The sequence below is a fragment of the Myxocyprinus asiaticus genome, chromosome 10 (assembly GCF_019703515.2).
Source record: "Myxocyprinus asiaticus isolate MX2 ecotype Aquarium Trade chromosome 10, UBuf_Myxa_2, whole genome shotgun sequence".
Taxonomy (NCBI): domain Eukaryota; kingdom Metazoa; phylum Chordata; class Actinopteri; order Cypriniformes; family Catostomidae; genus Myxocyprinus; species Myxocyprinus asiaticus.
Window position 1 is genome coordinate 31,075,296 of NC_059353.1, and position 26,472 is coordinate 31,101,767.

Sequence of the window (26,472 nt, forward strand, 5' to 3'; positions counted from 1 at the left end):
CATTTTTGTGTGTAATATGAGCCAGTTGGTGACGTGAAGTGAATCCGTGTAAGCCACTGTTTACATACAACAGCACTCCATGATCGCTACTACACTACTAAAGCTAGGAAATAGCTTTAAACGGCTTTAAACGAACATCTTCAGCATTACGGCTCATCACAGCTGAGAGACACAACAGACTGATTGATTACAGAACTCAAGGCGCTTACCTCTTACCAGAGTTTCCACATTGGATACACACTGTTTAAAATGGCGGAGGACATTGTGGTTTTCTATAGTGATCGACTCTTGCGCACCGGCTACCGTGAAATAGAGAGGAATACACCTGCTTGGACGGCTATTTTACTACTGAGAAAGCTGATCTTCAGAAAGCTGACAGCATCTCTGCTTGGGAGTGGCAACAGGTGATCGCACACGCTCCGTCTCTCTCTCTCTCTCTCTCTCTCTCTCTCTCTCTCACACACACATACACACACACATCCATCCTTGTTTATCCAATAACTTAGTAGAAACAGCACAAGCCATGATACTATTTCTGAAGTGACATTTCTGAATTACTAACAATGGCTTGGACGCATCATTTGGTTTAAACCAGCAATGGCAGATTCTGATCCGTCGCGTAAGAAAGTAGTTCCATGCACAAATGCGTTTTTATGACTGACCTCAGTTTTTCCTAATTTTTTACAATTTACTTATTCATTGAACTGTTGTATATAAGCAATATCACACTCGCAATCGTGCTATATGGCCCAAATCAGCACTGCTGTGATTACCTCCGGCACTCTGCCTGTGGCCTTGTGCTGGCAGCGGAATCACAGCAGTGCTGATGTAGGGCCATATCGCACTCTTGCTCATGTGACATTGCTTAAATATATATATATATATATATATATATATATATATATATATATATATATATATATATATATATATACATACATACATATATATATATATATATATATATACACATATATATATATATATATATATATATATATATATATATATATATATTATAACTAAATGTTCTGATTTACAATTATATATTCAGAATTAATAACTACTGTATGTCTTCAGAATTTATTTAATTATTCATTGTTAGGCCCCCCAAAAATACAGTATATGTATGCATATATACGAATGCATGTATGTATGTGTGTGTTTCAGAGGTGAGAGACTGAGGAAGCTCAGGAAGTCAGACAGGATTACGAGAAGCTGCAAAACCATGTGAATGATAAAACCCACAGTTCTCTTGTTTTGGCTGTAAAGGCACCCCTTTGCTCAGTTAAAAGGGTTCACTCTACATCCTGAAACTTCACAAAAAAAACAACAAAAAAAAATTGGCTAAGATCTGACTTAATATGTTGTGGATGTATTTTGTGATACTAAACACTTTCATTCCGTTTCATAAACTCTTACATAGAGATCTCAGCTGAAAATGTGGGACAAGGGAAAGGATGCAGTAATTGCTCAACTGAGTATCTGATGCATTTTCTTAGTATTAGTTCCCTATATGCCACTCACTCGACGTTGTGTCAATGTAGTGACACTAGGGGTCACTCTTGGGAGCCCGAGACACCTCTGGTCTTTGATAAAACGCCAATGAAAATTGGCAAGTGGTATTTGCATGCCACCCCCGGACATACGGGTATAAAAGGAGCTGGTATGCAACCACTCATTCAGATTTTCTCTTCGGAGCCGAACGGTCATGCTCATTGAGCTGAATATCACTGTTCATTCACCTCTGCTGGATCTGATGGCGCATTTCAGTGGCTTCTCCCTCCTCTGCACTGGTGCACTGCAGAGAACGCCCCTGGGCACTTTGGCAGAAAAACTAGAGAGTATATTTTCTGAAAGAGCATTTTTCCTCATTTTTCGTCTTTTTAAAGACGCGTCTTTTCAAAGATGCCTTTCCGATTGTGTGTTATTCCTGGTTGCGGTCGTTATCTCTCAACTTCGGATGGTCATGATCGCTGTCTTTCGTGTCTGGGTGCGACCCACATGGAAGCAGCGTTTGTGAATGGTTCATGTTCTCACTGCGAGAACATGACCATGGCAATGTTGCGGTCGCGGCTTGCTTTCGTAAGTCACAGGCCGATGCCGAAATGACGGACATGCTTTCCCGGGCGGCCGCGAGCGTCGGGTTAGAGTGGAACCCTCTGCTCTCCCCTGAACCCTCGTGGCTTGATGATTGGTTTCTGGACTCACAGCGCCACTCAAAGCAGCCACGCCCCGCTCCAGTCCCATTCTTCCCGGAAGTGCATGAGGAGCTGAAGAAGTCGTGGGAGGCACCTTTCACTGCCCGGCCCCGACTCGATGGCTGGGCGGCCAAGGGCTATACGGCGATTCCCCCGGTGGATAAGGCGCTCATGGTGCACCTATGCCCACAGAGCGCCGCCACCTGGCGTGGAAGCCCTAAGCTCCCGTTGAAGCCCTGTAGGCTCACGTCGTCCCTGACGGCTAAAGCCTACAGTGCTGCTGGACAAGCCGCCTCTGCGCTGCACGCCATGGCTCTCCTGCAGGTCCACCAAGCCAAGGCGCAGAAAGAACTGCACGAGGGTAGTTCCACCCCAGATTTGATGCAGGAACTGCGCTCGGCGACCGCCCTCGCCCTCCGGGCAATGAAGGTTACGGCGCGGTCTCTCAGGCAGACGATGGCCACACTAGTGGTCCAGGAGCACCACCTTTGGCTCAACCTGGTCGAGATGGGCGAGGCCGACAAGACACGGTTCCTTGCTGCCCCCATTTCCCAGGCGGGCCTATTTGGCGACACCATCGAGGACTTTGCCCAGCAGTTCTCGACGGTGAAGCAGCAGACGGAGGCAATCCAGTACATCCTGCCCCGGTGTGGCTCAAGATCCCGCACCCCATCTGCTCGTTGCCAAGGGCGTCCCCCTGCGGAGACTGTACTGGCTCCGCCGCAGCCCACCCCTTCAGCCCGGCCCCGGCGTGGAGCCCACCGCAGGAAGCCGACGCCACCCGTCTCACAGCCGGCGCCGAAGAACCCACGGAGGTCCTTGAAGCGCCCCTGAGACGGGCAACCCAGGGATGAGGGAACCCACTCACGTGGATCTGGTAGGAAGACCACTCTATTCCCCGGTGGAGGGCCGGGTGGAAAATCTTTTGTTGCCTTTTTGTTTGATTTCGCCACACGCCCAAGTGGCTGCATTACCCAACAGTTCAGCAAAAGAGCGGCTTCCTTCCTCCCTGGGTCACATACCCGGTGCGTACGGTCGTCACCACGACTACCGTCCACGCGCTTTTTCTTGCAGGATTGGCACTCCAGCAGTGCCCTTTCCAACCCTGAGCGCCCAGCTGTGGCACACAGCCGCCCCCGCTGTGGCAGCCTCCACGGGTTACGAGGACAGGCCTCTTCCTCCCCCATCCCAGGCTGTTCCGGGGGTGGTCACAAGGAGCCAGGTAAGTGACTCAGCACGGCCACGACGTGCTGTGGCACCTCGCGCTCCACCCCACCGTGAGGCCCCACCTATGGGTACGTCCGACGACGTTGTCCCCTTGGTCCCCCTCGTGTGGAATTTGGACGCGTGGCTCATGCTTTCCAATCCGTCGCGGTGGCTGATCCAGACCGTCCGACTCAGCTACATGATTCAGTTCACCAGGCGCCCGCCCAGGTTCAGCGGTATTCACTTCACCTTGGTCAAGGGCGAAAACGCCACCACCCTGCGCGCGGAGATCGCTACCCTCCTACGGAAGGACACGATAGAACCTGTCCCTCCAGCCGAGATGAAGAAAGGGTTTTACAGCCCTTCATCATACCGGAAAAAAGCGGTGGGTTGCGGCCAATCTTGGACCAGCGAGTACTGAACCGGGCTTTACACAGACTCCCGTTCAAGATGCTGATGCAAAGACGCATTCTGGCGAGCGTCCGGCATCAAGATTGGTTCTCGGCGGTAGACCTGAAGGATGCATACTTCCAGGTCTCGATCCTTCCTCGACACAGACCCTTCCTGCGGTTCAAACAGGGAACAGCGGTTCCACTGAAACTTTTTCAGAGGCTCCTGGGGCATATGGCGTCCTCGGCGGTGGCCACCCCGCTCGGGTTGATGCATATGAGGCTGCTTCAGCACTGGCTCCAGACTCGAGTCCCGAGATGGGCATGGTGCCACGGGACACACCGCGTGGCCATTACATCGGTCTGTCACCGTCTTTTCAGCCCTTGGACCGACCTCTCATTTCTACGAGCAGGTGTTCCTCTAGAACTGGTCTCCAGGCACGTCGTGGTCACGACAGATGCCTCCAAAACGGGCTGGGGCGCTGTATGCAACAGGCACGCAGCTGCCGGCCTCTAGACGGGCCCGTGACTACATTGGCACATCAACTGCCTCGAGTTATTGGCAATTCTGCTCGCCCTGCAGAGGTTCCGGCCATTGATCCAGTGCAAGCACGTGTTAGTTCAGACGGACAGCACGGCAGCGGTAGCATATGTCAACTGCCAAGGCAGTCTGCGCTCTCATTGTATGTCACAACTCGCCCGCCGTCTCCTCCTCCGGAGTCAGCAGCACTTCAAGTCGCTGTCATGGCAGGTTTCTCTCAGGGGAGAGTGGAGACTCCACCCTCAGGTGGTCCAGCTGATTTGGAATTGATTTGGACGGGCACATGTGGACCTGTTCGCCTCCCAAGAATCCTCCCACTGCCCGCTCTGGTACGCCCTCACCAAGGCTCTCCTCGGCATAGACGCGCTGGCACACAGCTGGCCCACTGGCCTACGCAAATATGCGTTTCCCCCAGTGAGCCTGCTTGCACAGACCCTGTGCAAGATAAGGGAGGATGAGGAGCAGGTCAACCTGGTAGCACCCTACTGGCCCACCCAAATGTGGTTCTCGGACCTCATGCTCCTCGCAATTGCTCCCCCCTGGCAAATTCCCCTGAGGAAGGACCTTCTTTCTCAGGGACGGGGCACCCTCTGGCACCCACGCCCAGACCTCTGGAACGGGACCAGACATGGAGATACCACCCGCGGTGATAGACACGATCACTCAGGCTAGGGCCCCCTCTATGAGGCACCTGTATGCCTTTAAGTGGCGTCTATTCGCTAAGTGGTGCTCTTCCTGACACGAAGACCCCCAGTGATGCGCAGTCGGATCAGTGCTTTCCTTCCTGCAGGAGAGGTTGGAAGGGAGGCTGTCCCCTTCCACCTTGAAGGTGTACATTGCCACCATAGCAGCACACCACGACACAGTCGATGGTAAGTTCTTAGGGAAGCACGACCTGATCATCAGGTTCCCAAGAGGCACCAGGAGGCTGAATCCCTCCAGACCGCGCCTCGTTCCCTCATGGGATCTCTCCGTAGTTCTTCAGGGTCTACAGAGAGACCCCTTTGAGCCTTTGCAGTCAGCCGAGCTTAAGGAACTCGTTCTCTGTCAGCGAAATGTGCCTGGAGTTCAGTCCAGGTTACTCTCACGTAATCTTGAGACCCCGACCGGGCTATGTGCCCAAGGATCCCACCACCCCTTTTAGGGACTAGGTGGTGAACCTGCAAGCGCTGCCCCAGGAGGAGGCAGACCCAGTCCTGTCGTTGCTGTGTCCGGTGCGCGCTTTACGCATCTATTTGGATCGCACGCAGAGCTTTAGAATCTCTGAGCAGCTCTTTGTCTGCTTTGGTGCACAGCGGAAAGGAAGCGCTGTCTCCAAGCAGAGGATCGCCCACTGGCTCGTTGACGCCATAGCTATGGCATATCTCGCCCAGAACATGCCGCCCCCGGTAGGGCTACGAGCCCATTCTACCCGAGGTGTAGTGGCTTCCTGGGCCCTGGCCAGAGGTGCCTCTCTAACAGACATTTGCAGAGCAGTGGGCTGGGCAACACCCAATACCTTTGCAAGGTTCTACAACCTCCGGGTGGAACCGGTTTCATCCCAGGTAGTGGCACGCAACACAAGCGGATAAGCCGGCCGGGTGTATCGCTTGCACATAGTGCCTTCCACCTCCCTTGGAGCTGAAGACGTGCGCCGTTAATTCCCAGTAGTGTTCACAAACTTCGTTCACTGGTTGACTTCCTCCGAGCCCTGTGACAGTCGAGTTTTCGGAGAGACTCGCTGCCGGCCCAGTACACGCGCTAACTAAGAGCCCTGTTCTGGGGTAGGTGCTCCGCATGTGGCGGTTCCCTGTAAGGCTAACCCCATGCAATATATATCTTCCGCTAGTTCTTTTCCCTGCTGGCAAACTGTGTCTTCCTTGGGCAAAGCCCCTCTGCCCCTGTCTCCATGTTTGTAGTAACTCCTCCCCATTGGGCAGGATCTACCTTGCAGGCTCTCCACATGGTTGGAAAGACCATGTGACGTATTCTTCCACTTAAATATCCCCCATCTCTTTGGGCAAGGTGTGGTCTCCGCAGTGTCTTCCCCTTCTTTTTTAGGGAGTGGAAAAGAGAAGGGGAAAAGAGGCCACGACTGGGTTAAGCCTGTCTCTATCTTTGGGTAGTCGACTTGTCCCCAAAAAGGGCCATTTGACACTCATAACTATGTTGGGGGAGGTTACGTGTCGACCTGGTGTGCTGGCTATGAGGCACACAGCAGTCTGCCCACCACACACCGCCAGTTCACGTAACACAGTTCAGCCAGTTGTGGCGTTTTGTATAGGGACCCCTAGTGTCACTACATCGACACAACGTCGAGTGAGTGACAGATAGGGAACGTCATGTTTACTGGTGTAACCTCCATTCCCTGATGGAGGGAACGAGACGTTGTGTCCCTCCTGCCACAACGCTGAACTACCCGCTGAAATGGCTGGACCTTATATCGGCTCCTCAGCATAAAACCTGAATGAGTGGTTGCGTACCAGCTCCTTTTATACCCATATGTCCGGGGGAGTGGCATGCAAATACCACTCGCCAATTTTCATTGGCCTTTTATCAAAGACCAGAGGTGTCTCGGGCTCCCAAGAGTGACCCCTAGTGTCACTACATCGACACAACGTCTCGTTCCTTCCATCAGGGAACGGAGGTTACACCAGGAACCATGACATTTTTAGTTTTCCCTTAGGGTGTGTTCAAACTTGGCAGGTTTGGCTCAATTAAAACGAACTCTGGTGCGATTGCTCTGTTAGTGCACTTCATTTGAACAAGTGTGAACGCTGCCATCCGAACCTTGGTGTGCACCAAACAAGCGGACCGAGACCCCCTGAATAGTGGGTCTCTGTCTGCTTCCAAAAGAACTCTGGTTCGACTGATATATGAATGCAGCATGGACCAAAGACATCTAAGCGGACCAGTAACAGAAAGTAATTTGCCTTTAATACTGACCTCAAGCATACCTGGTTATTCTCATCAATGTTGCCCATTACAGTTCGGTACAGGCATGGTAACCGCCGTCTCCTTGCAGCATATCTTCGTTTGTGTGTGCAACGGAGGAATTCTTGCCGCTGTTTTGACTCCTTTACACATATTAGCTCTTCGTTTGTGCTCAGCTGGTAAAAATACCACCATATGTACATAGATCCAATGAGCGCATTTAGCCCAGCAGCCAGCATTGTTTTGTATGTTCAGCAAGTTCCGTCACAAAATATACATCATAAAAGCTGTCCAGTCAGGTTGTGACCTTATCATTATGTCTTTTGTTTTGTATCTTTAGGTTCAGTGTTAAAAATGCCAGTGTGAACACTAAGCGAACCAGGACTAAATGTATCATTTTGTTTTTTGGTCCAGACCAAGAGAACTAAGAGAACCGAACTACATGTGTGAACACACCCTTAGTAACCCATTCTGTAGCATAGGTTCCATAGAACATTCATTGCGGATATTTTGATGTCAAAAAGAAGCAGTCTTGCGCACAACTCCTCTCGCCCCCATAGGATTGACCAATCAGCAAATAAGCCTGTCTGATAATTTATATTTTAATATAATGTAATCAGGGAAAAGATTTAACAATTATAGTTACCATGTGTATTTATATCAGCTTTCTTCCAAAATCCTTTTTCTAAATTGTAAAGGAAATGGATTAGTTATATAATATCAGTTACTGATTTTGGCACTACATTGTCATCATCTTTAAGCAGTAATGAGTTTTGACTGAGCAGTGTGTCCAGTATTGTGTATGTAGTATTGAGTGGTGAGGACTAGGGCTGTATCTCACAGGTTGAGCTGTCTCATCCTCATTAGATCACTGACACAGGATCCCCCTGTGCAGAAATAGCCAGAGCCCAAGGGCAATCTGCTGGACTACGAGTGTTTCCATCAGCCTCTGTTTTGGAGAGTTGGCCTAATGTTTGCAAGAACCTCAGAGTTCTATTAAAGGACTCTCACTTCCTATCAGGTGTGTGAGGCCTAGTGGCGGGGACAGTAGGGTAAAATTGGTGTACAGTACAGAGTCTTTTTGCAGCTGCCATCTTGGATGTGCCCCAGTATTTACCTCTCTGGAAAGAAAGAAATGCTGATGGGTTTGGATTGAATTGACATGGCACTAAAATGCATTTTTGTTCTCTATCAAGACTACTCTATTCTAGAACATTCCATTGTGATCTCATGTTCAGAAGAGTTTATATGGTCATGTCTTTCACTTCTTCCGCTGTTCACTTATCAGTCAGTGTACATTTGTCACACTCAGAAAAATAAAGAGAGCTACAAGACAGCAAATCCACTTGGTTGGGGGCCTGACTGAATGACAGGCATTGTTGTGTGGCTGTTTTTAGCCAGAGGAAAATGGCAAAGTGGGCTTCCACAAGTGAAGCGCTTCTGTCTGGATACGCAGAGATGGGAATACACACTCACATAACTCTTACCCATAAACTCAGCTGGTATTGAAGCAGCACATCTCTCTTGAGCTCAAATAAAAAATTACCCCAAAGCAGCCAAAGTCTTAGGGCAGTCTTTCCTGCCAATGGAAATGAGCCTCATGAAATGGAAATTCTGAAGTCATTCACAGCGTGCCAGAAAAGATTAACCAAAGAAATAGAGCCCACACCGAAGTATGAGGACTGTTGGGGTTAGACTCCACAAAATCCGCAGGACAAAGTGGACAAAGACCAATTTTGTAAGTGTGTGGATGTGGGTAAGTGTGTTTGTATATGTTTGGATAATGTTTAACACAAGATACTTTAAGGTTCATTGCCTTAAAGTACTGTGTACTACGCCCTTAAAAGTGCTGTGCCAGCAACGTGGTACAGTGATGGTGTCAGCTGTCAATACCATGGGTACTGTCTTATTCAATAAAAAGTTTTGCAAGTGCTTTTCACAATATGAGTATACACACTGCAAAAAGTAATTTCTTACACAGTGTTCTTGTCTTGTTTTCCAAATAAAAAATATGTAAATACAATATGTAACTGTTACAAGTAAAAAAAAAAAGTATGTTCCAAGTAAAAATATTTAAACATCCTTAAAACAAGATACATTTACCTGATAAGAAAAATCAAATAAGAAATTAAGACATGTTTTCAGAGAATACTTGACCTTGAGCTGAACTCAAGAGGCCAGAGGAAGCCTTATTCTCGCTGTGTCATGTGAACTCTTTGTACCTAACTATTTTTTACTCTAGTGGGATTTTTGTCAGGAACAAATCAGAAAAACTCTTCTATTTCATAAAGAAGGGTAAAAAAAAGATACTAATATTTTTGAAGTGTTAGATTCTTGCAACTCAAAAGGCAAGATAATGTATTCACAAGAGCTCAGCAGGGAGCAGCTCTCAATAGCTCTTCTCCTCAGCGGAGTCTGATGTTACGTAAAGCGTTGTTTTGCTCTGGTTGAGCCGGAGAGGCTCTGCTGGTATGTTGGAGTTAAGTGTGCTTCTCTAGCTCTTTGCTGGGATCCATTGCTTAAATCCCTACTTCCCTCCTCAAAACCACCTCCACTCATCCCTATCTGCACTTCCCTCTTCAGCCCGTGGCAGCAGGACCAGCCTCTGTGCCACAGATGCCCGCAGTTGCTCAGGGCTCTCGACATTAGAACAAAGCATTGGCAGGACCAAGGGAAACCATCTGTTTGGGCGCTTCTCTTCCAGTGCGAATATCTAAAACCTCAGATAAGAAATAGCTACAAGCAGTTGCATAATCATTCTGCTCCCCATTCTTTTCTGCTAGTGTTCCAAGCAATGTAGCCTTGTTAAAAAAATTTAAGTCATAATAATTTGTATGTGATGGCAGAAATGTAAGAAATCGTACGTGTTGACTCGTACAAAAATTACGACTTTTACTCCAATAGAGAAAAATAAACAAACCAATGAATAATGCTATTATGTTTTTACCAAGTTTAACCCAAATCCCAAAACTAAACCTAACCGTAAAGTTTAACCCCTTATGCAAACCCTAAATTTTCCTGTAATTTAAACAGGGAAATACATTTTGTGTACTATGGAAGAAAGAAAACATCAGGTTTGGAAAGGAAAGGTAAAGATTATACTGTAAATCAGTCATTTGTATTGCATAATTAATATTGGAATGAGTTTCTAAATTTATTTAGTGACATTTTAGTGATAAGAGACTAGCTAAAATTTGATGCCTGTATTGAATCGATTTGAAATTATGTTTGTTGATTTGTTGGTCTCTTTGAAAATAAAAGACCTTACCCTTCTAATGACCCAAGTCACAAAGTATCGTATGATTTTGCCATCTCGTACAAATGATTACAAGTTGTCATGTTGGTGTGTCACGTCTTATTTTCCAGTAAAAACATCTAAACATCCTGAAAACAAGATACATTTACTTGAGAAGCAAAATGACATTAGATATTAAGTCATGTTTTCAGAAAAAGGTTTATACTAAAACAATACAACTATTTGCCAATGGTGTAAGAAAAATAAATGTAATTCAAAGATAAACTTTATTTTTCTTATTCCATTGGCAAATATTTTTTATTTTTTTTATTTTTCTTTTGAAGTACTCTGAAAAAAGGGAAAGCATCTCTATTGAAAATACTAAACTTGTACACTTGAAATCAACTTAATACATACAGTATACAGAATGTTTTAGATGAGAACATAATTATATTGGGGAAAGTCTTATTAGTACTGTGATATTCAACACAGTCATCAAAAAGTGATATGATCACATTGCTATGAAATGTTCAAATGGAATTTTTACTGCTTGCTCATTTAACTTATTTAAAATGAGCTAATGCATCACAATTCTTTAGCATTTGGTCTCAACTTAATTTCATTGTGTACAATCCATCTATGTTCAGTTAATCCAATTGTGTTGGGACTATGTGATAATATTTTTGTTGCATCAGTGTATAGCTGAACCTGGGCAGGGGATTTCCAGTTACCTGCATGCTTTGCAAGGGACTGGATTTGGAGAGTAAATATTAAAATGAAGTGTTATTTTAATGTATTTCTACACAAAATGAAACAAGTAGGCAGGGTTGGGGAGTGACGGAATACATGTAACGGGATTACGTATTTAAAATACAAAATATAAGTAACTGTATTCCATTACAGTTACAATTTAAATCACTGGTAATTAAAAGTTACAATCAAAAAGTATTTTGATTACTGAAGAGATTACTTTGCATTTTATTGTCATTTGTTTCATTTAATATTTAGTCCTTTCAGATGGAAAACATTTATACATATAAATGATGCGATCCAAAGTGCATTTGAACAGCGGTGAAACACTTTCTTATGATGTGTTACATTCATACAAGCAGACAGAGAAGTAAGGTCAAAGCAGAAGAAATAGAAATAAACCTTATGTAAATTGTCAGCTTTACGCTAACCTAAAATGCTATTTCTAGCCATTTTACATGCACGTTACCAGGCACGATCATATTTTATTATCAAGAAAATTCACGTTGGATCATAATTTATTTTTTTCTAGTAAGACCTTTGATATTAGGGCAAAAATATTTTTCTTGATAATAATGTTTTATTGTTTTCCTGTAAAAATATCTAAAAATCCTTAAAACAAGATCAGTTTGATTTATCTTGTTTTAGAAACAACACTGCATAAGATATTTAGGTTTTTCAGAGAATGTATTTTTAACATGTGTATTTTGTCTTACTGTACTGGGAGAGTTTTTATAGTCAAAACAAGTGAAAAAATCTACCAGTGCTGAAGAAGTAATCCAAAGTATTTAGAATACATTACTGACCTTGAGTAATCTAACGAAATACATTACAAATTACATTTTACAGCATGCATTCTGTAATCTGCAGTGGAATACATTTCAAAAGTAACCCTCCCAACCCTGCAGGTAGGAGACTTATTAGTGTTTAATGTTCTGTTATGTTGGAATTTGGAGGAGTTTTTTTTATGTTTATTTTTTTGGAGGTGACCATTGTGTAGAAGAGTGGAGCTAATGGTTAGGTCAAGCTTGGGTACATTATTACTGAAAAATCAGTATGTATTTCTTTTCTCATGAAGCAAATACTGAGAGGTCATCAGTATAATGATTGATTTGGGAATCTGTAAACTCTCAGCAGCAACATATTGTTATACAGACAAAATAATACATGCATATGCAAATGTGTTTGTTGATAGCTAGCAACAAGCTGCAAGGTTCAATAGAGTTATTTGAACAAATCAAATTTAAGTTGTGTTAACTCTATTCATTTAGGTTAGCTACACAAAGCAGAGTAGAGCCTACATTTTAATTTCATATCATAGAAACTCATTTTCATTGTGTGGAACCAATGTCCACAATTGAATTTAGTTAAAACCAACAACAACAAAAAAACAAATTCAGTGAAACCTCACTAAATTGTGTTATAGTTATCTGAAAACAAGACTTAATATTCTGTGTCATTTTGCTTCTCAAGTAAATGTATTTTGTTTTAAGGACCTTTAGATATTTTAAGAGAAATAAAGACAAAAATACTCTGTGAGAGAATGTTATTTTGCTGTAAATTTCTTCAGCTCTTGAGTATTTTATACCTCTCTGCCCCACATCAAACTCTAAATGAAAAACCTGTCCGACTTGGATGATTCTAAACAAACGAGGTTCGAGGAAATCTAGGTTCCTTCCGTGCACTGTAACGCCCCTCATATTAATGCCACACCAGTTTTGAAGAGGCAGAAAGTTGCATAATGAGGCATGCACCCGGCTCCGGGGGGGGGGGGGGGGAATTCTTTAAATCATTGTGTGGTAAGGTCAGCGTGGGGTCCAGGAAGGTCAGGCTTTTCCACCCAAAGCCTGTCACCTCATATTGATCCGCTCGTCATTCGTCGGGATCGGGATGGCTGTTCTGCCCCAGAACTGTGCCTCCATCCACACCCAAGGCCATCAGGGAGATTTGGAGCTGTGTCTGGGCATGGGAGTGCCAGCCAATCCCCTCCCCTGGCTCCCCCATCCTTGGCCGGAATCAAATCCCAGGCGAACCCCCTCCCTGTTGTCCCGTTTCTAGTTGAATTGACTTCATTCTTCTCAGTGAGCCTCTTGGGGATCGGATCCAGCTGTGCAAGGCAATGAGATGCCTAAGTACGCGGCTCCTGCACATCCAATACACACATGCTCATAACACTCACACCTGGGATCACCATTTCATTTCAGAGTCCTAGTGAAATGGAAAGGTAATCTTAATCTATCTCTCAATCGCTCTCCATCTCCCCATGTCTTTAACATATATACTAGCTCCTCTAGTGAGCAAGTGTGTCTAAGCAGACCCAAGCTCAATTGGAAAGCCTAAGTTAAAGGCTTTATTTCAACCATTTTTCCTGCTCTGTGTGCTTGATCAAAAAGAAGACAAACAGCACACAACCACTGGCTGCTAATTAGTCCATTTTTGTATTAAAACTAACATACTCTAATTCTTTATATACAGCTAGTCTCTAAAATAATGATGGTTATTTATCTTATACAATATTATTACCCTCATGACTTTCTTTATTCCATGGAACACAAAAGGAGATGTTAGGCAGAATGTTCAGTCTCAGACAACATTCACTTTCATAGTATGAAAAAAAAAAAAAGATTCAATAAAAGTGAATGGTGACTGGGATTAACATATTGTCTAGCATCACCTTATGTTTTTCTCGGAAGAAAGAATGTTGTATGGGTTTGGAACAACATGAGGGTGAGTAAATAATGACAGAATTTCCATTTTTGGGTGAACTAAATGTATTCCTTCAAGGTGAAAATTATTTAGCTAGAATCTCCAGGGTAATGCATTGATTGTATACTTATTTATATAAACAACAGCGATCTTCTTGGAGCATTTACACTGTTTGGAGAAGGGGTAGGAAGATGGACTGAGAATAGTCATCATTAATCTTGCCTCTCGTATCACCTTGGTGCTGTTAAATACAGTTGGCGATACACCGTCCTCCATCACAACCTCTTGATTAAGTGTTAATCAATTGGAGGCTAAGATAGACAAATTGTGCCTAAATGTTAACCTCATGGTGCTGTACTCAATTATGCTAATAATCTGTTCATTTGATGGTTAATTAAAAAACTGAAACCTTGCTCTTGGTATTGATTTCCCATTTGGAGATCTCTAAAGGACAAGGTTAGTTAGGCAAGAGGTTAGCTCATTTATCTGATCTAATGATCAACGTCTTAGAGTGAAATGCTTACACAATACACAAGAGTATGATGACAGCTCCCTGGCTGGATCTTAGACACAAAAAATAGGAGGCTGAATGCCCTGGTCATCTGTGAAGCCTAGTTTGTCAATCCAGAAGGAAAATAACCCTCTAAGCTCCATCTTGGGTTGCCATGGCAACATTATCTCAGCCCACCACTACCTGGAGCCATTGGACATCCTGATCACAATATCAATCCAATGCACACAGATTAGCTTGGAAGCATGTGCCGTCAATGACAAGAGGCTAGGATTACAATTTACTGAGAAATCATATATTCTTAATAAGAAAATTTCACTCCACATGGCTCAGCAGAGAATAGCAAGAAAGATTGTAAAAAAAAAAAAAAAAATCCTTGAAGGGATAGTTCACCCAAAAATTAAAATTCTGTCATCATTTACTCACCCTCATGTTGTCCCAAAGCGGTATACCTTTTTCTTTCATTGAACACAAAAGGAGATGTGCAAAGAAAGTGCACGGTGACTTAGGCTAACATTCGGCCTATTATCTCCTTTTGTGATCCACGGAAGAAAGTCATATGGGTTTGGAACTACATTTTAGGTGAACTGTCCCTTTTAAGTTAAACTGTGGAACTGCTAATGGCTAACACGCTGGCACCCAAGGGCATAGATTTGGTCAGGACATTGGTCATTTGGTCAGAACAATAATCAACATTATCCTACACTATTTCATGCATTGAATGCTATATAAGCAAGACAAAGTTGATTATAAGGGGTTAATCCAGTGGGTAGTGTTGTCTCATCTCCACCAGAATTGGTTCAGCCCAAGTGCTGAGTCGAGATCTGGGCCTCATTTCCTGCTGCCCATGCCAGGAGTGAAGTGTAATAGAGATGTTTAAAGTGTATCTGCTTTGCTTGCATTCCTTCATGAGCTGCTGCTAAAATAATAAGTACATAGGTTACTTCAGGACACCTCCCTCTGAGGCAGAATCACATTGTTGTGATTGGCTCTTTCATGAGGTTCCCTTCTCTAAGAGGCATAACAATTCCGAAAGACACACTGTCTGTGTTAGTGCTTCACGATACTTGGGACAGATGCTTCTATAATCCACAAACATCTATGAAAGTGATTTTGACAGGTTTGCTTGCATTCCCTTCCTTTCATTTCACAATTTTCTTTTCTTAAAGGGATAGTTCACACAAAAAATAAAATTCTGTCATCATTTCCTCACCTCATGTTTTTCCAAAGCTGTATGGCTTCCTTTCTTCTGTGGAACACTAACGGAGATGTTAGGCACGATGTTAGGACTGAAAGCCTAAGCCACCATTAACTTTCATGGCATCTTTTTAGTCTATACAATGAAAGTGAATGGTGACTGAGATTGAACGTTCTTCCAAACGTTTTATTTTTATTTATTATAATGAAATGTTACTAAATGGTGACAGAATTGTCATTTTTGGGTGAACTATCACTTTAAGATAAATCACCTAGCTGACTGTTTGCATCTAGCTTTTCACTTTCAACAGTCAAAACCCAAACAAACATGAGAAAACATAAATATAGCATTTCTCAAAGACTCTTATGTGTCAGTTACATTGCCTTTACGGTGTTAAACATGGTAAATTTTGTAGACGAGGGAGAGAAACTGGCTCAATGGGAGTGCTGGAGTGTCTCATCTTCCCATCATGCAGTGCTCTAAGAGTTATATTAACTTGTAATCAGATTCCAGCAGTTCATTAAAGTGGTCTCCTTGTGCATCCTTGGATGGAGTCTGCTACAAGGTTATAATAGTTTTACATTTTACATTTATTTTTTATTTCTATTTTGTTTTAAATTTTTCGCTCCAATTTAGTTTAGTTTTCATTTTGTTTGTTAGTCCTTTGTTAGTTTTAGTTTAATTTTTAAATATTTTGTAGTTTAGTTTTAGTTTTTCATTACATTTAGTTTTTATTTTATATTTTATATAGAATGGGGAAAACAGGCATTTGTTCAGTGTGGGTCGTACTGCTGGAAACCCAAATACTTATAATATTAAAAATCTTAATTTTAAGAAGTCCAACTGAATTTCATTACTGCTATTACAGTAGAAGAAACACATAAATCCGATTAAGGATGCTTCTTTTTTATTTAACTTTAACCACAAAGTCCTCTTTAGTGCATTTGACATGAGAAAGTAAGTCTTGTCACAACTCTGAAAACTGAACACCAAACAAAACTCTATACCAATTCCAAATGAAATGTAAAACAAATCACTGGTTGACGGTGTAAGACAGAAAGAGAGAAAAGTGTGTGTGTGTGTGGGAGAGAGAGAGAGAGAGAGAGAGAGAGAGAAAGAAAGTCAGAATAAATTACTGGATATTATATTGTTTCTGTTCTCTTTGTTTTAACATCATGCATGGCAACACAATGAACAGTCATTCCAATAAAGGTTCAAATGTGTCATAATTGAAGTCCCAGACACAGCTAGCACGTTTTCTGTAGGGTATCTATTCTATAGAGATTTTGAAAGTCTCAAACTGGGACACCTGGGGGGTTTGCGATACATGCATATATATATATATATATATATATATATACATACATTGTATTAAAATATGTAGCTAAATTCAATATAAAATCTTTTAGTGTGTGAAATGTCATTTTACATTATTATATATTGTTTTATACGATTTTAACCACATTTTAGATATTTGTAAAATTTACAAATTCCATATAGCCTATTCTATCCATATGATGTCATATTGCATGTGTAATAATTATATGAATTGTCAGTGCTTGAAATTTTTTGTCAGCTACGCATTTTTACACAACATTTGCAACATTGGAACTTAAAAGTTAAAATACAATTCCACATTTCCACATATAAGTGCTTGTACTATAAAAAAAAATACAGCTGTATGAATATGACATGCAATCTCTTATTTAACACTGTGGCCATAAGAAAGTGAACATTTACATTGACAGCAAAACATTTAAATTCCATTTTCACGTGTTTTGCAAAGAAATAGATCGGCTTCTTTCAGCTTGTTGAATATGCATTTTCATTTGGGCATTTCTAATTTGGGTTGGATGATTATAGACAGCAGCAGAGAGCGCCAAGCGCTTGAGTCGTTGTCATGGAAACCAGATAGATTCTGAGCAGATTGCTGCAAAACTAGAATTAAAGTATCATCAAATCATCGTGCAATGCAATAAAATATCGTCCCTTCCCTGCAATCGATACCAGATACGATCCCAAGAAGGATGATATTTAATTTCAAAGAAAAAAAAAAATCAGTGATCCTAACAACTGAAACTGGGACATTATAAATTTTTTTAGAGAAATGATGGGACACCGCGGCACACCTCGTAAATCCGGGACCGACTTTTTGTCACTTAAGTTTTCTACCTGCTTTGCTTCTCTCCATGATATACTGTAGGGATTCCCTCCCCCTCTGTCTAGCTAGTGCAATCGCCACCTAGTGGCATATTCATGTTAAGGTGATAGCGGGTTTAAAGGTTTAAAAACCTATCGCAACAAATTTTTTACGATTATTTTTATTTTATTTTAGTTTTTTCAGAGCCATGAAAATGTATTTTAGTTTAGTTTCAGTTTTTCCAATTATGTTGATTTTTATTTTTATTTCAGTTTACGAAAACCTTTTTTTACATTTAGTTTTCTTTTCGTTTAGTGTATGATAGCAACCTTGGTCTGGTAGAGAGCTGCTCGTTCTTAAGCAGAGAGCTGTAACAAGGTTGTAGCCTTTGTTGCAAGACTCAGACACCTGAGGGGAGTTTTCACAAAGAAGTGAATTCTGTTAGAAAGCCTTGTCTTTTGTGTGGATATCCAAGATGGGAAATATCAGGGAACTCTGATAACAGAGAGAGCCATGATTATGTTGTGTATGTAGACATGTGTGTATGTGTGTGTGTGTGTGTGTGTGTGTGTGTTCTGCCCCTCAGACATGTAGCAGGTCACTTGGGTGATGCTGAATGTTCTTTTTTCCTTGCAGGATGTTACATAAGGCAGATTTTTGGAAGGTGAATGTGCGAGAAACCAATTTCCACGTTCATCGTAAAGTTTAATTATGGACATACATTTTAGCTAAAAGCTCATTTTAATTACGGGCCTGTATAATATTATGGTCAAATCGAAATTTGTATTATTGTGGTTTGTTTACAAAAAGGTCTTAAAGAAATACTTCACCCAAAAATGAAAGGGCTGTCTTTATTTAATCACCCTAATGCCACTCAAAACCCATATGGCTTTCTTTCTTCTGTGGAACACAAAAGATGAGTTTTTATTTTTTAATAAGTCTTCACAGGGTTTATATGTCCTAATGTATGTGAATAGTGGCTTCAGTGTTTCAAGCTTGAAAAAGGCAAAAAAAAAAAAAAAAAAAAAAAAAAAAAAAAAAAAAACTACATAGTAATCGATATGACCCATGCACTGCATTCCAAGAGTCTTCTGAAGCCATTCGATTACTTTGTGCAATGAGCTTTACAAAATTTAAATCGTTATTCACTCAGATCAAATCATATTAATAAAGTGCTTAAATTAAATACTGACGACACCAGTTACATCAAACCTCATTGGTTCTCATTGCATCTCATGACCAAACATGCAACATAGAGTTAATAATGACAGCATTTTAATTTTTGGGTGAACTATTTCTTTAATAATTGATATAAAGCATTTGTTGACATGTTCTGTTTTTGTACTGGGATTTTGTCAGTTCTGACCTGATTCAATGTTATGGCTTTCTTACTACGTGTATGCCATATTTTGCACCATTCACCCTCTTTACTGCCCTTGAGGTGTAAAATACTGGCCAAATGAAGGCCAGATGTGTTTGTTTACTCTCCTTTATAAACCCGAAGTGTTTACAAACTACATACCATAATGACATCATTGCCTGTTCTATTGTAGCCTGTGCTATTGTTCAGTGCATGCTAGGTCTGTCTCCATCACGGAAAAGGTGAGAGGAGTCACACGCAGCAGCTTTTTCATGCCTTTCTCTTTTTCTCTTTCCTGCCTCACAGACGCCATCAAAAACAGGATGTTAATGCTAGACGGAATGCCTGCAGTCCGAGTCAAAGCAGAACCTCTGGAATCTGAGAGAGGGGTAAGAGAACAGTTGTTTTGGATAAATTTTTTGCTAACCTCCCATCCACACTCCTGTACTACCGTCTATGTCTTTCAGCCCTCACTCTCACCCATCCCCTCAATGTGATACTCCTAATTACTCCCAGGCATTGAGCAGGAATGGTGTGTGTGAAACAGGCCTGATGGAGCAGAAGGTTGTGGAGAGCCACAGCTGGAGCAGGAATGCTCCCAGGGCCTGCAGTCAGGGCCACTGCAGCCAGGGCATCCATCTTGGCAGGTCTCAAGCACAGATGCAGAGACTCTGCTGTAGAGAGTAGTTCACTGCCTCTTTCTTTGGCTTTTTCTTCTATAAGGGATAGTTCACCCAAAAATGAAAATTATTTGCTCACCCTTGTGTTGTTCCAAACTTGCATGGCTTTCTTTATTCCGTGTAACACAAAAGGAGATGTGAGGCAGAATGTCAGGAACTGACAGCCTCAGTCACCAGTCACTTTCATTTAATCTTTTTTTCATACAATGAAAATCAATGGTGACTGCGGCATTTATTCTGCCTAATGTCTCCTTTAGTGTTCCACAGAAGAAAGTAAGTCATTCAGAATTGTCATATTTGGGTGAACTAACCCTTTAAACATTTGACTAAGGAATATGTAGTTTAGCATACAAAGTTGATTCTGTGCCATGGAAGCACAGCAATATTGATCAGACACATTATAAGCATTCAGTAATTGAGAGTGATGCAGTATTCAATCAACAGCTCAACATTAAAGGGATAGTTCACCCAAAAATGAAAATTCAGTCATTGTTTACTAACCCCTGTGTTGTTACTGTATATCCCCATATGACTTTCTTTCTTTTTCTTAACACAAAGGGAGACATTGTGAAAAAAATAAAAAATTGTGCTAAGTGATGTCATACAATGGCAGTTTATGATGACTACCTTTTCAACCTCCATAAAGGACACAAAAGTATAATTCAGAAGTCTAATAAATTATTGTATGCGTCTCATGCCTTAGGCATATGATAAGGTGTGATGAGAAACAAACCGAAATCGAATGTATTATTAGCAGTTCTTGTGAGCGGGGGATACGCAAACTGCTGCTCTCATACACTCTTATGAACGCGCACAAGAGATCATCATTTGGTTAGCATTTATTAGCCTTTGGGCTCTTTCATCTCTTTGTTTGATTTCTGAGTGCTCCGGTTCAAACAAATAAGGCTGGGCATAGAAATGCATCTTCTCTTCAACTTCAAACTTTTCAGACATGTTTTGTAAGGTCTGTTCTCTGGTTTGTGTGTAGCTGTGTTGTGTTTTCTGTTGTTAATAATACTGGTGGTCCAGTTGAAGCAAAAAAAGCGGTTTCTTGCTTGAACGTCCCATCTCGCGAGCGGGGGCTGTGCAAACTGCTGCTCTCGTGCACTCTCATGAACACACACAGGAGATCAATGGTCGGTAAGCATTTTCACTAAATAATACATTTGATTTTGGTTTGTTGCCCACCAAAACTTATTGTATTCCTTCAGAACAAGGCATGAGTCACATACAATAATTTATTAGAATTCTGAATTATACTTTACGAAGCTTGAAGAGATAGTCACCATAAACTGCCATTGTATGACATTACTGAGCACATTTTTTTTTTCTTCACAATTTCACACGTGTTAAGAAAAGAAAGAAAGTGTGGGGGGGCCTGGGTACTATTGACTACCACCCCTGGAGTCGCGATTTCGAATCCAGGGCATGCTGAGTGACTCAAGCCAGGTCTCCTAAGCAACCAAATTGGCCCGGTTGCTAGGGAGGATAGAGTCACATGTGGTAACCTCCTCGTGGACGCGATTAGGGGATCTCACTCTCAATGGGGCACGTGGTAAGTTGTGCATGGATCTTGGAGAGTAGCATGAGCCTCCACATGCTGTGAGTCTCTGCGTTGTCATGCACAGCGAGCCACGTGATAAGATGCATGGATTGACTGTCTCAGAAGCGGAGGCAACTGAGACTTGTCCTCTGCCACCCGGACTGAGGTGAGTAACCGCACCACCATGAGGACCTACTAAATAGTGGGATTTGGGCATTCCAAAATTGGGAGAAAAGGGGATAAAAAAGAAAAAAGAAAAGAAAAGAAAAATAGAAAAGAAAGAAAGTAATATGAGGTTATAACATTGCAGAGGTGAGTAAACAATGACTGAATTTTAAATTTTGGGTGAACTATCCCTTTAACTGATCGTATATGGAATGATCATATACGAGTTGAGCTTACATGAACGCCACCACAAAGTTGTAATTACCAGTGAGAAAATCTGGATCGTCTTTAAGCCTTCTGAGTTAGGGGCTTGTCAATTTAAAAATCTTTGCGGAAGTAAATTATTATTGATCACAAGTTATAAATGTTGATTGTTCACTTTACTTCATATGGATTTTGTGTACTGTTGATGAGAACAGTGATAAATCTTGCCAGAAAACACTACTTATTTAGTTGGTTTATGAAAAGACAGGCTTGTGAGACAAAACTACTTTTCCCATCATTCTCTGTCATAGCCCGAGAATGTTAAAATAGTATGCGAAAGATAGAGAGAGAGAGAAATACAAAGTTGCTCATGGCATAATTTTTTTCCCCAGACCAAAATAATTTGAACACACATCATTCCATAATTACAAACAAACTTCCAAGGAGGACCTGAACGCAGCATTACTATTGTAAATAGTTTAATCTCCGAGCCAGCAACTTCACAAGCCAGAACATTGTACCAACACCATCCTTCCTGCGAAAGGCTTATAGACGTATTTATCCATATGTGTCGAAGCACTGCCAAGCATCAGGAAGTGTGCAACATACACAATGTCTCTTTGAAGTGCATTTCATTGCTAAGACATGGTTGCCATTCGCATGGCCACTTGCCAAGGCATTGCTGTAAATGGTTTGCCTCAGTTAATGCCCTCACCTTGCTGGGCCTGCAAAAATAGACCCAGATTTCATGTAGGATCCCCAAGTAAAGTGAAAGTCATCGGGAAAGAGTGAGTGAGAAACAACGGAGCTGTGTCAGGAAAAAAACACGCAGCTGAGGTTCGGAAACTTTTGCTGTTTTCTGCTGAAACAGACATTTAAACAAGGGGAAGGATCTGCATGCAAACAACTTTTTCCACTTTTTCATGCCCCACCTCAAAGCTTTTTATTTGTTTGTGCGATTATGTTTTATTTAATAAGAAAAGAGGACATTTATGCTACATTCACCATAGCTTAATGTTGCAGTCTGCTACAATTTAGTTTCATCAGAACTGAAACTGTAGATTCTATTGGTGTAGGTTGACTAAAGGCTAATTTACACTTGTGAACAGGCTTCTTTTAGTTCGCCTAAAAATTATGACACAATTGTTCTACTAAGATGTTCGTTTAGTGATATTTCTCCTGTTCACTCACATCCCTGAAATTCTTGACCTAGGAGAACTCAGAGTCGAAGAGCATTGATGATTGGTTAAAACTAATAGTGGGTGCTGTTTTGGATGTTGCATTTATTTATTCTTCTCAGCAAAGTAATTTTAAAACGACACTGCACGTAAGTGCAAAGTTCATTTGCCTAGACTATTTTAGCTTGTTCAAGAGAAAAAAGTTTGGCTTTTTCCATTGTATAAATTAGGCTTAATGGATCAGCTAGCAACACCATTGGAATAATCATGAGCAGCACCTCATGAGTGCAGTTCTTGATTATTTGCTGTTTTTATCTTCAAGTACTTCAAACCTCCCTTTGAGGAGGAAAACAGTGAAACAAAAATAAAATTCAGAGCTCTGCAAGGCCAAATTGAATACAGTGTAAAGAGAGGAGATAAGGTCTATTTGAGAAAGAGGTTGGTCTCAAAGGGGCCGCAAAGGCCTGGGGCTACAGCGGCCGCAGGCACAGCTCCACACACTGCCCTACACACACAAAACAAAAAAAACAAAAAACAAATATGTGCAATATAATGCCTCTTTAAGCATATCCTGAAGGTTACATCACAGAATTCAATAGACCTTGAACGAGAATTCATTACAGACAAACACCATGCCTCTTATTTCTCTGTTGTGAAGTGTGACATTTTCAGCAGATAGGGAATGTTGCATTGCTGCTGTTCTCAAATGGTTTTTCTAAAGGAACTGACCCAAAACATTTTTTTTCCCTTTAGCTAGGAAGAAATAGGAGTTCTTCTGTATTACAGAGGCATGTCTTTCATTTAGATAGTCAGTCACCATTCACTTCCCTTCTATTGAAGAAAGATTAATTCAATCTTTTGTGTTCCATGGAGTTATATGGGCTTGGAGTAACATGAGAGTGAGTAAATAATGACAGACTTTTCATTTTTGGGTAAACTATGGTACCCCTTTAAGACTTCCACTGGCCTTCAAGAGAGAAAACTAACTTGGAGATATTTGCAGACCCTATAATCCCATGATAGCCCCACCAGTCAATTGAGTAGAACTCTTCATTGTTTAGCCCAAAAAGTCCTGAAAGAGGCTAAATGACCATTGAACAATTATTGTCAGCGCTGTCACACTTTGCAAATAGGGGTGCCTTTGTTCTGAGAATACTGCTGTTTTTGCCCTTCCCAGTCAATTCAGTATTGTTATCCTGACCTTGAGGTCATATGTCCTGACCTGTGACAATTCCCTCTGTACCCTTAATGGCCTAACTGGGGTTTTACAGGTCACGTCAGCATATTTGATTGGCCGACATTTGTTTGTTTTTGGATTCAAATGCAGTTTTATTGTACTGCATAGTGCGTTCTGCTGATTCATGGGTTAGTTATGCTCAGAGTGACTCGACATGTCCAAAGTAAAAATAGTATGAGCTCTGGGAGTAAAAAAAAACCTGTAAATCTCCACAGGCCTACTCAGTCTGCATTACAGCCACATAAAGAAATGTGAGTCTATAAACAAAGTTGAGTCGTGATTCTCCAGCAGACCGTTTATCACATCTACAGTCGCAATTCGAGAACTTTTCCCCTCAGTTTAATGAGCTGCTCTGTCATGATTAGCCGCCTGCTCCAGAGTGATCATTTCACAGCAGGCTTTTACTGCAGAGAAGAACGCTCTGCAGTATCTGCTAGCACTTTGCATTGTTTTCTTGATTTCAGCTGATGATGTTCTATTAGCTGAGAATTCACCTCATATTTTTATTTAAAAAATTTTACACAACAACAATAATAATAATACAAAAATGCACACAGTAATTTGAAAGTTATATTTTATCCATACTACCATATGTAAAAGTGTTTATGTTTGGGCGATTCTCACACATCCTGTCAAGAAAAGTCCTGCTCATATTTAACCCCAATTCAGAACAAAATAAATAAAGAAAATATTTTGCATAAAGAAAATGAAGCCTAGATTTAGGATAAATACTTATTAATAAATACTTTACACTTTAAATAATATACTGTTTAAGTTTGTGTGTTGAGCCAGCTGCCACGCCTCATACAAGGCATGTGACAGTGTCAGAGCAGGTCAGGAGATCTGGACCACATGGTATTTTTGGAGCAGTGAAGGGCAGATTCAGTAGAAATGAGTGTAGCCAATAGAGACAAACCACTGTATGACTGAGAGGAAACAGAGGGAACCCGGCACAATGCTGTAGGCAAATCGTATTCAGTGTCAACACTTTGCTGGCCTACTGTGTGTTAGTTTGAAGTGGGCCACAGCTTCCAAAAGTAGGCCTGAGCTACTAAAAATGTTCATTTGTTTATGTCTTTGTTTCCTACAGTCACCCAAAATGCACAGTTACCCTGATATGGAGGCAGTGCCCCTCCTGCTCAGCAAAGTGAAGGCAGAGCCTCCAGAAGACTTTCTCTCTTCCGAGCAGTTCCAGACCCAGACAGAGCCAGTGGACCTGTCCATCAACAAGACACGGACGTCATCTCCTTTATCCAACACCTCAGCCTTTTCTCCATCCTCTTCTTCATCATCGTCATCCTCACCTTCCGTCATCACCTCCATCTCCTCTGGAATGCCCTCTGTGCTGACATCTGGGCCCTTGGTGGGCTCTTCACAAGGAGTTAGGGGTCAGCAGTTTTTGCACATTATCCACCCTGTCCCCCCTTCAAGCCCTACTAAACTGGCCAGCCAGGTGCACCGCATCCCTGTGGTAGTGCAGTCGCTGCCCCTTATGTACACCACGGCTGTACGCTCCTCTTCCACCCTCAACTCCACTATCATGTTACCTCTCCTGGACGAGGCCAAGTACCAGAGCAAAGGTAAGGACCTGTTACTGGATTACCAATGAACTCCTATTGATTATTTATTCATTTAATCGTAGTTATACCCTTGTGTTTTAAGGACATGAGTTTCTAGCCCAACTTAGCAGCTCAACAATTACTGAGAGCACAAACCTGCTCGATCATCTTGGTGCCCCTGGAAGAAAGCACTTAACATCAACTTGCCTGAAGAGTAATGTTGAAATCTGATGAAATTGTGATGCCGGGGAAAGTAACTCATTTGGAATGTGCAGAAAGGAAAGCGCATTAGAGGCATGTTTCTTTTATGTTTTTTTGGAAAAGACTAGTTTGACACAATAGACACCAGACAACAGCATCACTATGTCACATCTTCACAGAGATGCACCATAGTTCTCATAATCACAGGCAGATTTTGGGTTGATTGTCATCAGCTGGCTGTGCACTTCCTGGTTTTAGAAAGTGTGTGCTGTGTTAAGCCTTGCACATTGTCTGACTGTTTTTGTTTTTCTTCTTAATTTTCTCACACAGTATTTTTGTCTTTTTCTCCCCCTGTGAAAATATCTAAACATCCTTAAAACAAGATCAATTTACTTGAGAAGGAAAATGACTTTGAAGTCTGGTTTTTGGAGAAATCTAACCAAAATAAGTGAGGTTTATGCTTAAAACAAGAACAAACTTTGCAAGAAGTTGGCAAATAGTTGTGTCTTGTTTTATGCGCAAGCCTCACTAACTTTTGTTGGATTTATTTGAAAG

At 41.8% G+C, this 26,472-nt stretch overlaps 1 protein-coding gene across 2 annotated transcripts in view; it reads left to right on the forward strand.

The window, feature by feature from the left end:
* klf12b (Kruppel-like factor 12b) overlaps positions 1-26,472 on the forward strand; it is a 63,398-nt gene that overhangs the window by 15,003 nt on the left and 21,923 nt on the right. The window contains exons 2-3 of one of the 2 annotated variants that reach the window (XM_051709263.1): positions 19,457-19,539; positions 25,248-25,737. In XM_051709263.1, coding sequence (XP_051565223.1) covers positions 19,474-19,539; positions 25,248-25,737 — 556 coding nt within the window. In that variant the 5' untranslated portion in view covers positions 19,457-19,473. Of the gene's footprint in view, positions 1-17,509; positions 19,540-25,247; positions 25,738-26,472 lie in introns of those variants that run through there. The other variant, XM_051709262.1, reaches the window with a different exon arrangement.